The following is a 14,353-nucleotide window of genomic DNA, read 5'->3' as shown; positions in this document are numbered from 1 at the left end:
ATGTTCCCCTCATATTTTCCTGTACTTTCTGCAGTATTTTCTTGTAATTTGAAGCCTGGTCTGCTTCTCCTACGTAACTAGAAAATCAGAGCTGTTTGACTGGAGTTGATCTCGTTGCTAAACAACCGATAATTGATCTCTGGGTTTCAGCAATGTGCTCTTTAAGCAGTGAGCTCGCTACCTTTCTGTTTGAAAGGTCAGGCCCGTATATTACCTGAGTACTTTAAACGGGTAAAAAACCCCAACAACCCCAACTTCAGAAAAAAAAGTTTAAAGATAAATTTACTGATCAAAATGTATAAATTTTAAATAATGGTTAAAAAACATAGTGGTGTAACAACATGACTCGCTTCTATGGGCATGGCCTGAAAATTCCTGCCAGGTGCCAACAAGCTGAAGTCCACTGTTAAAAATATTCATTGTAGTATTATGTTATCTGGTGGTATGATGATACAGGTCCCCTCACCACATGCCTCATCCAGTCTTTACTTATTGGGCTTTAAGATCCACTTTTAATTTTAAAAAGCCCTCCTTGTTTAAATGCATTTTTTGGGTTCATCCTATTAGCAATATTCATCTACTGCCTTGGTCACTATTGCCTCAGTCACTATTGGCCCAAGCATTTATTCGGTCTGCTCCAGCAAATCTGACAGACTATTCCATGATGTCTATGCCAGAGAATACTAAAGAAGTCCAAATATCTGATCTAGTAAACTCGGCTTCTTAAAAACGCTGCATTTAATTTATAATGTAAAGATCTTAAGTCAGTACTGTGCAAAGCCCATTTTAATAATACCCCTGTGAAGGAAGGCTGCAGATGGTAGTGCCCCAAGAACTGTTGTGGATACTTTCAGATTATTTTTTGAAAGCTTGGGACCAACTTCTAGTTTCTATAATCTATCAAGGCTTTTATTTTTGCCAGATGGATTTTCCGAAAAGTAGCCTGAGCAATATACACAATTAGAACTGTAATTAGCTTCAGGTTTGGTTTAAAAGTTTTCGCAGCCACTGGCAAAAATGAAATGATGCTCCGCCTGCCAAAACAGACATAATTCATTTTTCCTCTTTTCGTTTCAACTACTACCAAGCATAATCAGGTTTAACAGACATTTGAAATACACAAGCCATAAAAACTATGCCCACTGTACAGAGTACACACCACCACCAAGAGTTAGTAGAGGAGAGCAATCAAGAGCTCAACAGTAGCTTTGATTATTAATCAAGAGCTGTACACATCTCCACCATGGTATTTTGCTCTGTGCTGTTAATTTTTCCCCAAAGAGGTTATTTTTTAAGAGGTGTCAAACTACCTCACCTCTGAGTGGGAGGAACTGAGGCTACTTTCAGTTCCAGCTACATTTAGACAATAACTTCAGTGCCCATCCAGGCCCAGAAGTTTCTGTATGTGCACTGTAAGATACTCTCAGTTTTCTTCACAGTAGATTCATGCATTTTGAAGCAATCTGGGGGTGAGGGTGTGGGTGTGGTGTAGTACCCAAGCCATTTGGGACAGCCTATGTCCCTTCTGTGCTTTACCAAGTGCCTCAGGTCTTGTACAAACCTCATCTCTGACCACCCCTCTGTCTTTGGGAAAATTTGAGTGCAGCGAGACCTCTTTGAGAGGGCGTGCCATCTTGAAGGAGAAAAGAAATTGTATCTGTAGCTCATACGTAAGAAATTTTAACATTTTGATCCATCTGGGGTGGGGAAGAAAATAAAGGGAAAAAATGAAAGCCCGCATAATGGCTTTGATACTTAGACTTTAAGAAGCCCTTGGCAGTGTCAGTCAGAAGGTGTTGCTGCTGTAATGGGTGATGTGGCAGCACAGGAGAGGACTGCTGGAAAGGGGCTCTATTCATGTCCATCAGCTCATTCCTGGAGAAAATTTTCAGCTCTTTCCACAGCTCTTTCTGAGTGCTCTGTTACAAGATCACAGAGAACCTATATCCATCATTTCCTCTTTAACCTCTATAGGAAGCCTTTTCAGGAGGGAAACTAACACCACACAATTAGCAAAAGACCATCCCCTTTTCACCTGAGCTATGTATTTCTGCCATCGAGTACTTGCAGTATGTTTGAAATTGTGTTTCATTTAACCCTGCAGCCATAGTGATCTCTTTGAATAGCTACATAATGGAATTTCTTAGACCTTTTTTATAATGAAATATATATATATACATATATACACACACAGAGAGAGACAGAAAGGAGCTCAACGTTGAAGACTTTTGAGCTCAATTGACTTGTTAACAAAGTCAAGCAGCATGTCCATATTCCAGATTCTGAGACTACCTGAGCACTCATGGGCGCACCAAAGTGCTCCAGTTGCTGGCAGAATTGCACAGGGTGGAAATCCCTTGGAAATCTGTCGACTCCTTTTGCAAATTTAGTACTTAAGAGCCTGTAAGAAAGTTCTCCTGCCCATATGGGAAATCCTAAGCTCAGATTCTCAAACTGTGGTTCAACAAGACATTTTTCAGGGTTATTTAGAGTTTAAGATGTTCTGACCACACCATGACACTCAGCCCCCGTTGTGCTGACAGCACCATTCACAAGCTGTGTTGTGAACTAAAGAGCTGATCAGGCTTTGCAAGAGCAAACATTAGAAGCCACAACATTTCCCTGACCCGTATTAAAACATCATTGTCCAAAAGCAGCAGTACAGGCATCGCTGGAAGTGGAAGGACAGGGGGGAACAAGCAACAGTGTACAGGCGCGAACGAAGATCCAGGACTGGGAACTACAGCTGAGCCACAAGCTCTGCTGCAGTCAGAGCCCCACAAGGTCATTGCAGCAGGATAAAGTGCAGTTTGTATCACCCAGATCAAGTAGAAGATATATTCACATTGCCTAACCGGTCTAAAATGGTCTTAGGCTGTACAGAGTTAGGTCTCAAAGCATTTGTCCATCATCATACTCAGAGCAATCATCTCCCTGTGTGGAGGAAGTTACCCAAGTATAAAGGTACCATGTCCCTTTAGAAGAAAAATCTAAGCTGTACCAGCATAAGAATGCCAATATAACAATGTCAAACTAGTGCTTTGCCCACATAAAATTATTTTGTTTCAACAGAAAATTGCAATTCAAACAAAATGGTTATCCCAGTAGGAAGAAAACTCACAAAGCCCAACTCTAAGGCTTGTTAGCAAGTTATTCCTCTCCATAAATATTAGAAAGTTTGAGTAGTTCTGCAAAATGCCTCTACATTTTAAGTTGACGCTCACTGTATGGGCGAGACATCCGCAAATACATGCATGGTTGTTTGCAGCTATGCATTTGACTAGCATAGCTAATGCATAATTAACTGGTTTTGCATACCACGTGATTGTCAGAGTCATGAGGTAGATAAAGCAAAAGCAGGCATCACTGGAACACTTACTGGTTTGCTACTCCCTAGGGACTGTTCCGTGCCAAGTAAATGATGCCTACATTAGCAAATATTGTGGTGCAACACCAGCAGCTCTATAAAGCAAAGCAAGTGGTGCTGGGAACCCAAAGTCCTCAATATAAACACTTCACAGGTTTTACTTGAGAGAATCTCTGTTTTGATATTGTGGACTGAGTGCCCATTAGTGGTAGGTAGGCTCCTGGAGTGCCTCAGAGGTTTCAGGGAACAGCTTCATTTTCATCTGAAAGGGAATTAAGTTTATGTGCTCTAAGGCTGCTCCCTGGTATAAACCAAAACAAGGGAGGTGAGGACAACTGGAAGATTTGCTTCAAAAGCACACTCCTGCATCTAACTAAAACCCTGCAGACTAAACACTATCCACTGAATAAGAATGCAAGAATAGTTTTGTAGAGGAAATAGATTCAGCCTTTTTTCCGTACTCTGACTCCTTCACTATCTTACACTAAACACCTACTCAGTTGTATATGTGAGATGGAGATTCAGACTTCAAGCAGAAAGAAAAAAATCACCTTAAGGCTGAGACAAAGCCCAGAAAATTTTTGCGTGGAAGGGAAAAGTAATTTCGAAAAGGCAGATGAGCTGGTAGTATGTATTTTTATTGAACAGCAACCTGTAAATGCCAGCTCTTCTAACAACGTTTCCATTCAGAGATCTTAACATTATTTTTAAAAATTCTAATTCCTTTTTTACCTACAAGAAAAGTAGGTAAGTCCTAGAAAGATGAAGCCACATGACAGGTAAGTAGCAGAGGAAGGAGAGAACTCAAACCTTGCAGCCTCCAGCAGTAGCTGTGCCTGTGCTGTGTACATGGGACAGTCGTGCACAAAGAAAATTACTTCACTGAGTAGGAAACATCCCAGGTTTTGCACACGTAAATGATTGTTGCTTCAAAACTAAAGGATGATGGATGCTGAAAATAGCATCTCACCTTACGTGTATCACATTGACCCAGACAGCTAGTGAGGAAAATGGAGATTTGCAACCGTCATCCACAGCAACCAGCCAAATTGTGACTTCTTACAAGGAATCAGTAGGAAAAAGCAGTACTTTGGTGCAATCTTGTCACACACAAACAAATGCTCATGATATTCAGATTCCTGGAGTACTGTAAGGCTCAAAAAAGAAACAGTTTCCTGTTCAGTATTCATAGCCACTGTCCCCAAGACAGCACGGGCTCCTTCTTAGATCTCGCATAGTCAAGCTGTACATGCCTCTAAGTATAAATGCCTTTTAACGGCCTTCTCTTTCTGCTCCTGTGGTATTTTCTTGCTGATAGTCACCCACACTTCTAAAATCTGCATTGCCTTGTCCTTCCTCCTCCCCACCCCTGATACTCTTCCTTTCAGCATCCAAGTTATTTCCCTTCACTCTCCCCAGCAGCAAGTTACAAGGAGCTCACAAGAGACACTCTGTCCTCCGTCGCAGTTTGGGTGGCTGGAGCAAGCATCCCCCCTACCAAATAAATGTTGCATTTGCAGAGAAAATTCAGTGCTGACCAGGAGCATGTGCAGCAAGCTCAGCAAGGGCACTGAGAGATTTTGGGGCCCTCCCAGAAGTTTCTAGGTGTAAATGTTCAAGGACTTAACATCTGATTACTTTTGGGTGTATTTTTGTGGAGGACAAAAGGTAAATGTATTTGAAAATGCAAAGAGGCATGAGCTAATTAGTACAAGGCAACCTTTACCACATCACTAAAGTTCTGCAGGGCTCATTATCACTGTATGAACCTCCTTCTCACAGGACCCCCCAGCTCTGTCTGCAGAAATGTGCTGCTTTGATGTATTGCCTGAACAAAGAGAAAGGCCCTGATGTCGAGGGTGAAACACAAGGAGTGACGCTCTGTGGTGGTTTAAGGAAGGAAATGAGGAGGCACACTGCAACCCATTGAAGCTGCTGGGGAATCCAGGCAAGGAAATTTTAAATTACCCTAAGAGGGATTTGATGAGGACTGGGGGATTAACACCAAACACAGTAGGATCTTTAACGGTCACAAATGGCCAAACTCTTAGTTTTATTTGCCTCCCTGTGGCACCACACCCAGCAGCACAGGACACCTTTGTGAGCTGCTTCATGGTGTGGCCACGTCTATCTGAAGCGAAGCTCTGTCCTCACGTTCTCATCCCCTGCCGTACACGCCTGCTCTGAGCCCACAGTGACCCAAACCAACGGGAAAAGTACCTTTCTGTGGGACTACTTTTCAGCCAGTTTAGCTGAAAACTAATTGGAGCGGGAGCGACGCAGCTGGCAGCAGCCCGTGGCAGCTCAACCCAGCTGTGTTATTACATCACAGCACTGGGTGGCAAATTTAGCTCTGCTGGCCATGCCAAAGTGAGACATCCCTCCTGAGCAGCTGTGTGAGCAGGAAGACCACACTTCTTCACAGAGCTGACAAGAGAAAGGGGTAATTACATGAACACAATATCTATTACCTGACCGTTGTTGTAAGATGGATCTAACGTGTCATGTGGAGCAAGGCAGTCCATTAATTTTCCATTCCGCCGGCAGCCCAGGTGCACCATATCTTGGCAGTGAGCATGGCAGGTGTACTTGCAATCTGAAAAATGCACACAGACACCAGAAGAAAAAAAAAAAAAAGAAATAGAAGTGGTGTTTAAAATTGAAGTTGCTGCAGGCAGAACCTAAGAGTGAGACACATCCTCATTTGCTACGTGACCTCAGAGAAACTACCATCTCTCGATCCCACCTCCCCGTCCGTACATAAAGATAATAACAGTTACATATTATTTCAGATGTAAATTCACTGGAGTGAAGGTGACAGTGCAGCACACCTCCCAGTGACACTGACAGGGCTGCAGCAATGCAGTTCCCTAGTTAGATCGGGGCTGCCTCGGTGAGATGCTTCTGCAAAATGTCCATGCCACAAACCAGGTATTAGCTGTTGTAATGTAAGCACAAAAGGGACCATTCTCAGCAAAGTCACAACACTTCTGATTTACAGATAAAAAAATCCTACCCACCTACAATCACTGCTAAAAAATGGTTTTACATGTTTTAAGCTCTAGGTTCTCTTCAGAACATGCACATGAACATTGAAAACAGAATGAGAAGGTTATCTGAAGCCATAATTAACCCATAGTTAACTAATGTTGCCTTCAGGAACGATTCAGAAGTTTCACTTGCTGGCTAGCAGTCAACTAAGCTTAAATTCATCATAACAGAGGCAGATGGCCCCATCTCGAGTAAGAGATCAGATGACGCATATGGCCTCTAATCTCGAAGAGAGTATCACTTTAACAGCACTTGGAAAAACAACTTGTATTTGCTTTGAAGCCTTGATGCATCTGCTGGTTTTCTGTGTAAGTTGGGCAGTTCATGATAGCACCTTTGTCGAGCACTGAATGTCACATTCTGGTTTTAGGTTTTAAACTGATTATAATTTTGCCAAAGAACAACCACTTGTACTTCAGGTTTCCATGCTAGTGAATATCATGCTGTTTGTTTTAGAACATTTCAGCTAAAACAATGTAGCCATTTCCAAGAATTCATTCTGGAGGAAATGTTTTCATTTTCCCTAACCAAACTATACTTAAACATATTTTTTGGTTACAAAGCTTTACACTTTCCAGATTTATAGCAGAAGCTGAATTCTGGATGGGCTTTCTTGTTGTTCCCTTATCAGCCCCTCAAAAATCTGTTTCCCTCACGTTTGATTAGATTCCCATTACAGCTCCTGAAGACTAAATTCTTGGTTTCTCATTTTCAATCCATACATGTCAGCAGTGTTATGGGGCAAGGCAGCAGTGTTCCCTGAAATGTTGCTCCTCTTGCTAGGGACTGGGTCTTTAATGTAAGATCCCTGCACCAGCAGAGCATCCAGAAGTAAAAATTAAAATGCAGATAAGGTGTAAATCTGCAATCACATTTCTGTGACTGATACAGAATTTATGCTATACTTGCATCATGGCAAAGGTAAATATATTTTATTTGACTCAAAGTCTGCCAATCAAAGTCAACCAGTCAAAACTTCTCCAGTAGCAGTGACCCAGCAGAGTGAGTCCACCCTGGATCAACACTCTGGGTGAGAGAATCATGTTTCTGATCTTAAACCAGACTGACGATATCACCATAACACATCTCAAGTCACACTCCTCTTGGGACATCAGCAGATAGCTTCCAGCTATATGTGGCACAAAGGACCCTGTTGCAGTATAAATCAAAACATTGAAAAAAGGCTCTAACCCTCTAAAACCATCACTGTATTTAATGCAGAATTTGGAAAACATGAGGCAAAATAGGCAGAAGACTACAGCGGGGGAAAAGCAGGGTTAAGGCAGCTGTGTGGTGCTCAAGAGAAATGAGATGGCTGTCCCTGCACCCTTGGGTGATGCTGGCAAGTCATACCAGACCTTCCCCAGTTGCTTCCCAGTGTTTCCTGGGTGCCACATTTGAGCTACTTCATCCGATTTGCAGGAAACATGGATCATTCACAACTGCAACTGAAGTCAGGGAGAACTGGGCTTTTAACTCAAATGAGGTTTTTCCCAGGGCTCTGTTTTATGCTTATGCAGCTGCGATTATTTTTCAAACAAATCACGTACCTCACAGAGGAGTTCTGAAGAAAAAGGACACTTGCATTTGTGCAGTCATTGAGAAGAGAATAACCTTGTATTTGGGAAAGGACCCTGTAAGATGCAGTTGAAAAGCCTTACCCCTACCCAACAGGATTAAATAAAATTTTGAGCCGTTGTTCATTGGGTGAGAGAGCAGGGCAGCTCCATGGGAAAACTGGGATGGGAGCACTTAATTAAAAATGGCATTGTAATGCATACACAAAAGAAGGTCAAATGAAAGTAATACTTGAATTTTGCATTTTTCTTGATTTCTGAGTGCTTTACTTTGCAAGTTGATTTATCTTCTTCTTAAGAAAAAATGCTTATGAGATTGCACTGTATGTCTATCTTTCTATTCTCCCCCTGTAACTCCAAGAGAACCGGCAAATTTCAACCACAGATGACCTAAAAGCTAATTAAGTTCATATGAGTTTTGTGAAAATTATCTCCTGGCTAAAGGAGAGAAACCCAAACAAATACCCCAGCTCAGGGCAAGGCAGGCAAAACTGAGCTGTTACGCCACTGTCTACAAATGGCTGGACAACCAGCTACTGCACATCACCTCCATGGTGAGGAGGTTACGAAGAATGCGGCACAAATCTGTGGGAAACCAGGCTTCAGTAATTCCCCAACTTTCTATGATTATGCAAACATATATATCCAGCATGTACCAATTCTAAAAATGAATTTTCGCAAATAATATTAGGAAAAAAATCTGTTAGCTAAACAGTGTTTTGAAACAGGATTACTAATTAAATTAGGAATCATTATCTCTCAATGCTATTTTGTTTGTCATTTATATTCATTTTAATTTGCAAGTCCATAACATCATTTGTAAGACAAGCCCATAATTTCCGCCTGGCTATTACAGGCATAATTGCAAAAAAATGTAAAAGCTTCATCTCTGTAACTCTTTCAATTGTAAACTAGATTTTAACATACTGATTATAAGTTTAGTGAGCAAGACAAGAAAAAAAAAAAAATTTTTCTAGAACAGTAATACTTAAACTTTTTTCTCCTGTGTGTTTTAGCTTTAAACACATTATTTTATTCTATTCATGGCATACAATGTTTCACAAATGTCCAGGTAGCATCAAATTTAAAGGAATATTTTTTTCTGGTAATCCTTTACTGGAGCACTCCCAAAATTACCATGAGTTCAAAAAGTAGCTGTTTTTCTGGAAAGACTGTTTTGGTCATCAGATTGTGGATTGCCATATTATTTCTGCTTAGAAAGCAATCAGAACCGGGTGTGCTTTCCTGATGTGGTCTGAAATAAATGCTGTCCTTTGAAATAAAAGGCCTAGAGGCTTTAACTGGGCACAGTTGAAAAAAGCGTTCACTGGCATCTAGAAAAGCCAACAGGTTTATTTTACTAATGCTCAGACTGTCCTGTACACTGAAGTTATTTATGAAAGTGATGCATCAATGCATATTGAATATGCATAATTGTTCTGCATTGTTAGAAAATGCAAAGTATGTATTTTTAAACATACAAATATTTAGCTTTAAAAGTTGCATTGCCAACTACAGAGACATAATGCAACATCAAGCAACAATAGCTTGACTAGAGTAACAAAACAAAAAACTTTGCAAATTTTGAAATTACATGAAATTAAGACTACTTCTATCCTGCCTTCACAAGGGTGAACTGTAAGACTTCAACACATTCATTTTACGTCAATAGGCCCTACCTGGTTTGGGTTTTCTTCACCCAAGATTCTGCCTGATCGCTTATAAATAGCTGTTCCCGTAACTGATTTGCTCCAGGGCAGCACAGCAGAAAGCATGCAAGTGAACAGACAGGCTACCCAGCAGATGCTCCGACATCACACCCTAGTAATTGGCCATTAGTGAATCAGGCAGAGGCAGGCTGAGGCTCAACAGCAAAGTCTCTGTCCTGCTGTGGTCTTCCCTGCCTAAGAAATGCGTGTCTTCATTTCTGTGACGGCTCAGAAAAATTTAACTTCCAAATGGATATGCAAAACGTATGTTGTGCCTGAGCGACTGAAGCACATGGAAGTTCAAAGCCAAATTTGTATTACGGTTGCGTTATTTATCAACCACAGTAAGACTGAAGAGGTCTTTACTAGAAAGCACGAGGAGGGTATAAAACTTGGTCCTGCTATCTCTGTGTTAGGCAGTTAGCAAGTAAAATCATCTTTACTTGAGAGCCTGTGGCTTGGTTCCCAGCAATCAGAAGAGAGAATACTGCTGTGCTTGCTCCATGGAAAGTATGCCTGTAAAGCTTCTTGGAAAAATACTCAAGCTACGTAAGGTGTTTAATGCATTAATTCTTAATCCATTTTCAGCCAGCAGGTCACAAAAAGGAGAATGAAGTTCAGCAGTATTTCTCCTACAAGGCAGAATTGCATTGTATTTCTACAAAACACTGACATCAACAAACCAAATTTTGGGTTGTACTTAATACCTTTTGAGTTGTTCTCCTTTTTGCTGATGCTCAAATGTCTACATTCTAGTTTGATGCCAAAGCTGCCAACAAGATCTTTTTAGCAGTTTCAGTAGAAGCTGTAATGGAATAAGGAATCTATTGGGATAAACAGCCTTCAGAGAGAGTTAAGCACAGCTGCTAGGGGGTGGAGATCTGCTGTGACATCAGTTTTATCTCTGTGCAATTCCCTTTATTTCTGATTATTTGTTTATTTGTTAGTCTCACTTAACATCAGTCTGAGATTAAAATAAAGTTCATTGTAACTGTATTTCCCAATTAATGAGTCATGGGTGATTTTTAAGGGATCACAGTCACTACAGATGAGACAAACTTTCCTAGCTCCTTATGGGCATCCTTTTTCCCAAGGAAAACTCCACACCCATTTTGTGCTCCTTCCCCATTGTGGAGCTAGGCAAGGCTTAGATCAGGTTGTAGTTAAGCAAAACCCACATTTTCCAAACCCTTATAAAGCTGTGGCTATCCACAAGTACCACTTTGCCACTTAAGGTCTTCTAATCTATTTCTCTGTAGAGTCAGCAGGTACGCTGGCCATTGCCACAGGCACTGCCCATGAGGCCCTATAAGGGATATACACTTCCCATAGAGAGGATCCTCTACCATTTTCCCAAGCACAGAAAGACCATACATAGAACTGACTTTAATTGCTTCCTAAGGACATGCTCCAAGAAGCCTGCTACAAGTATCTCAAAAAAGACAGTGAAATCATCTTGTTTCTAGAGTGGCATTGGCGGGGGGAGCTGAATTAGACCAGAAGATGTAACCATATGTGCCTTATCCTGCAAGCGGATGAGTACTGTCTGCTGGAAAGCAGGTGGTCTCTCTTACTCAATTCCTGCTTCCTACAGCTGTCGTAACCCACTTGAAAATATCAGCATGCAAGCACAGATAGAAACAGCAAAGGATGAGACTTTCAAAGTGCTGGTGCTAAAAGTAGTCTTTGAGATTTAGAAATTAGACATCCACACAGAGCAGGAGTCATCATCAGAGGCAAAGACGCTCATTGCTTACAGAGCACTCAAAAGAAAATTAGGGTGCTCAATATCTTGGAAAAATGAAGCCACTATTATGCAAGTTCCATGGTTGGAAAGTTGCAGCTGTTGTGTCAAATTTTCCATCGCCTGTTCCCCTCCTGCACTGCAGAGCATGGGAAGCTACAAAATCAACTTCAGTTTCCTTCCTTATGCAAATACATGAACCGCCATGTACAAGCCACAATAAGAGAAGTATCTCTCTATTCAACATTTCCTTGGAGAACAGTAACAAAGAACAGAATATCTGACATACTGCTTTTCAGAAATGTGATGTCCACTGTTAGAGAAGTACTACACCAAACCTCAAAGATTGTTAACATTCGTAGTATCTTAGTATCAAAAGGAAGGTAGGTTTTTAAAGCGGAAGAAAGAACACAGAAATCCATGATGCTTTGAACAGGAATACAAAAGAAACAAATGGAAATGGAAGGCAGTCAGCTGATAGAATAGCCTTCATTGTATAAATGCACTTTTTCTTCAATTTCACTAAAATCTTCATCTTCTGTTTTCACACAGCTGGCAAATACAATTTTGATTACAATCCAATTACTAAAAAACACAGGCCTCTCAAACACTTATCTACCACTACATCTAATATATTCATACATTTTACTAGTTAAGTAACAGTCTATAAAATGTTATTTGTAACAAAACCCTAAAACTGAAGCCAAAAATCAAAGGAATATAACTCAGGGGATTTATCAAGAAGAGTTAAACTGTGATCTATTGGTGACTTTAAAGAACTGCAGCTTTTTTAATACTAGTCCATGAAAAGCCATCAAATTATAAACTGCTCTTTATGTTTAATATCGATTTAGTGAACAGAAAAACTTTGGACAGATAAAGCCACACCAAAAAACTAAAATGAGACCAGTTATTGACTGTACCAATATTGCTCGATGAAAGATGTACTAGGTACAGAAGCAGATTTTATATTACAGTATAAATCAAATGCAGACATGGCACTTTAAAACATGCTCAGTTCAATTGGTTTCTATGAGAAGAAAAAGTTACATGGCTACACATGACGCAAAAGTTAGTTCCAAGTTTAAATGACTATTTGGAAATAATGGTATTTCTGCAAATTTGTTTCCAACACTGTTGTTTGACTTCTATCTTTCTGACTATTCAACAGAAATAAGAATTATTCTGGATCCTGACTAAAGAACCAGAATTTCAAGGCTCCTCTTCAGAAGAGTGGGAAATTGTTAAGACACTTAAAGTTTGGTTCCCATCCTGCAGTCCCACCAAGCCAAGAAGGGCACCTCTGGAAGTTTTTGTGCTGCTGAATCACAAGAAATGATTGATACACATTTACACTGATTTTTTCAAAGATCTCTATACTAGCAGCTGTTGTTTCTTTCTGGCTGCTAATTTTTTCAACCCTGCATCCTAGCATTGTGCAAACCCAAACATTTACATACACACCAGATGAAACCAAATCTCTGCCAGGCTTGGAACCCCACCTGAAACTGCCACAGCCCCACTCAGGGTCAGGAACCCTGGTCTGGGAACCAGATAAGCTCCTGTAACAGGCTCTATTAGGAGCTACCCATGGTGACTGAGGTAAAATTAACCAGACTGCCTATGGCACAGACCTGCAAAATCATGTATTTGCATATATTTGGAGCTCAGCAGAAGGCAGGAGCTTTAACTCTAACAGAACAGTCCAGGACCCAACCCAAAAGCTCACCAGGTTTTTGTCTGCAAAGTGTTTTACCAAGCTAGAGTTTGAGTACTGCACACCAAAAAAAAAAGAAAAAAAAAAAAGCTACATTACTCACCAGTTTGAGATTCAGAGTTTTTAGATAACAGTTTATCTATCATCTAAGCAGGCAACACCCTGACTTTGCCACATCCAGAGGACATTACATTTGCAAAGCAGGAGAGAGCCACCAGCCTTTTGGTGAGAAGATGAGAAAACTTTTTCTTGAGTGAATCACTCACTGAGAACTCCAGGGAGGCCTGAAGGAGAAGATGAAGTATAAAACCAGCAACCTCCATGTACCTGGGACTGTCTAATGTCTCTGCTGCCTGGGAACACAGGGGCCATATCTCTGCTCACATGCACCTGATAGTAAATAACGGGTTAATAAATAAATTCAGCATCCCAACTGCAAAACAGGTTGGAATGTCAAGCATTTCAGATTAAACAGCATTGCCGCTGGTACCTTTATAAACTTCTACAATCCTGTAGTCTCTTTTGGAACTTTAAAATACTTAATTTTGTATGAGCTGATCTTAACCTGGCTTGTGCCAGAGGGTTTGCTAGATAACTGGCAGGCACCAAGGCACGTGCGTTCTGGGGACATGGTCATCTCTAGCCCGGGGGCGGGGGCGGTGAGACAGGCTGGCCAGGGCTGACAGCCGGCCCCCCAGCCCACCCCGAGAGTGGAAGGAGACGTTGCCATCTAGCTGCACGTTGAAGAACTGGGATGCAGGAGTTGGCGTGGGCGAAGCATCTTTGAGAGACCACTGTTAGCCGGGTGAGCTTGCTGGCAGCCGCCACAGAGAAGGTCCCTGACCGCTGGTGGAGGCCTGTCCACTCCTCACAGCAGCGACTGTACAAACCATGCGTGAGGAAGGGTTAATGCCTATCTTCAGCTACTAAAATCTACCCTGGTTTTCAGATGCTTGTAAGTCTCTGAGCATCTGGCCCTAAGTGGCGTAGGAACATAAATCCCACTGATTTACCCTAGAGCTATTAAAAAATTAAAGTAAATTTAATCTTGGTAAAGCTTGCTTGTATTTTTATTAACATGACAACAGCCTCAGGTCTTCTCCCTCCTTCCAGGGCTTGCCAACAGGCTCTAGCTATGACTTGTCAAAGGAGACCCTTGCACAAACCTGAGATCCTATACAGTCAAAC

At 41.2% G+C, this 14,353-nt stretch overlaps 1 protein-coding gene across 1 annotated transcript in view; it reads right to left on the bottom strand.

The window, feature by feature from the left end:
- The window catches only part of LOC308065147 (uncharacterized protein), a 48,224-nt gene that overhangs the window by 8,766 nt on the left and 25,105 nt on the right, over positions 1–14,353 (bottom strand). The window contains exons 2-3 of the mRNA XM_080390789.1: positions 5,839–5,963; positions 1,756–1,919 (exon numbers count right to left, since the gene is read on the bottom strand). Coding sequence (XP_080246915.1) covers positions 1,756–1,919; positions 5,839–5,963 — 289 coding nt within the window. The remainder of the gene's footprint in view (positions 1–1,755; positions 1,920–5,838; positions 5,964–14,353) is intronic.

Source organism: Falco punctatus (assembly GCF_963210335.1).
Source record: "Falco punctatus genome assembly, chromosome: 6".
NCBI classification, from domain to species: Eukaryota; Metazoa; Chordata; class Aves; order Falconiformes; family Falconidae; genus Falco; species Falco punctatus.
This window is presented reverse-complemented; position numbering and strand designations above follow the sequence as displayed.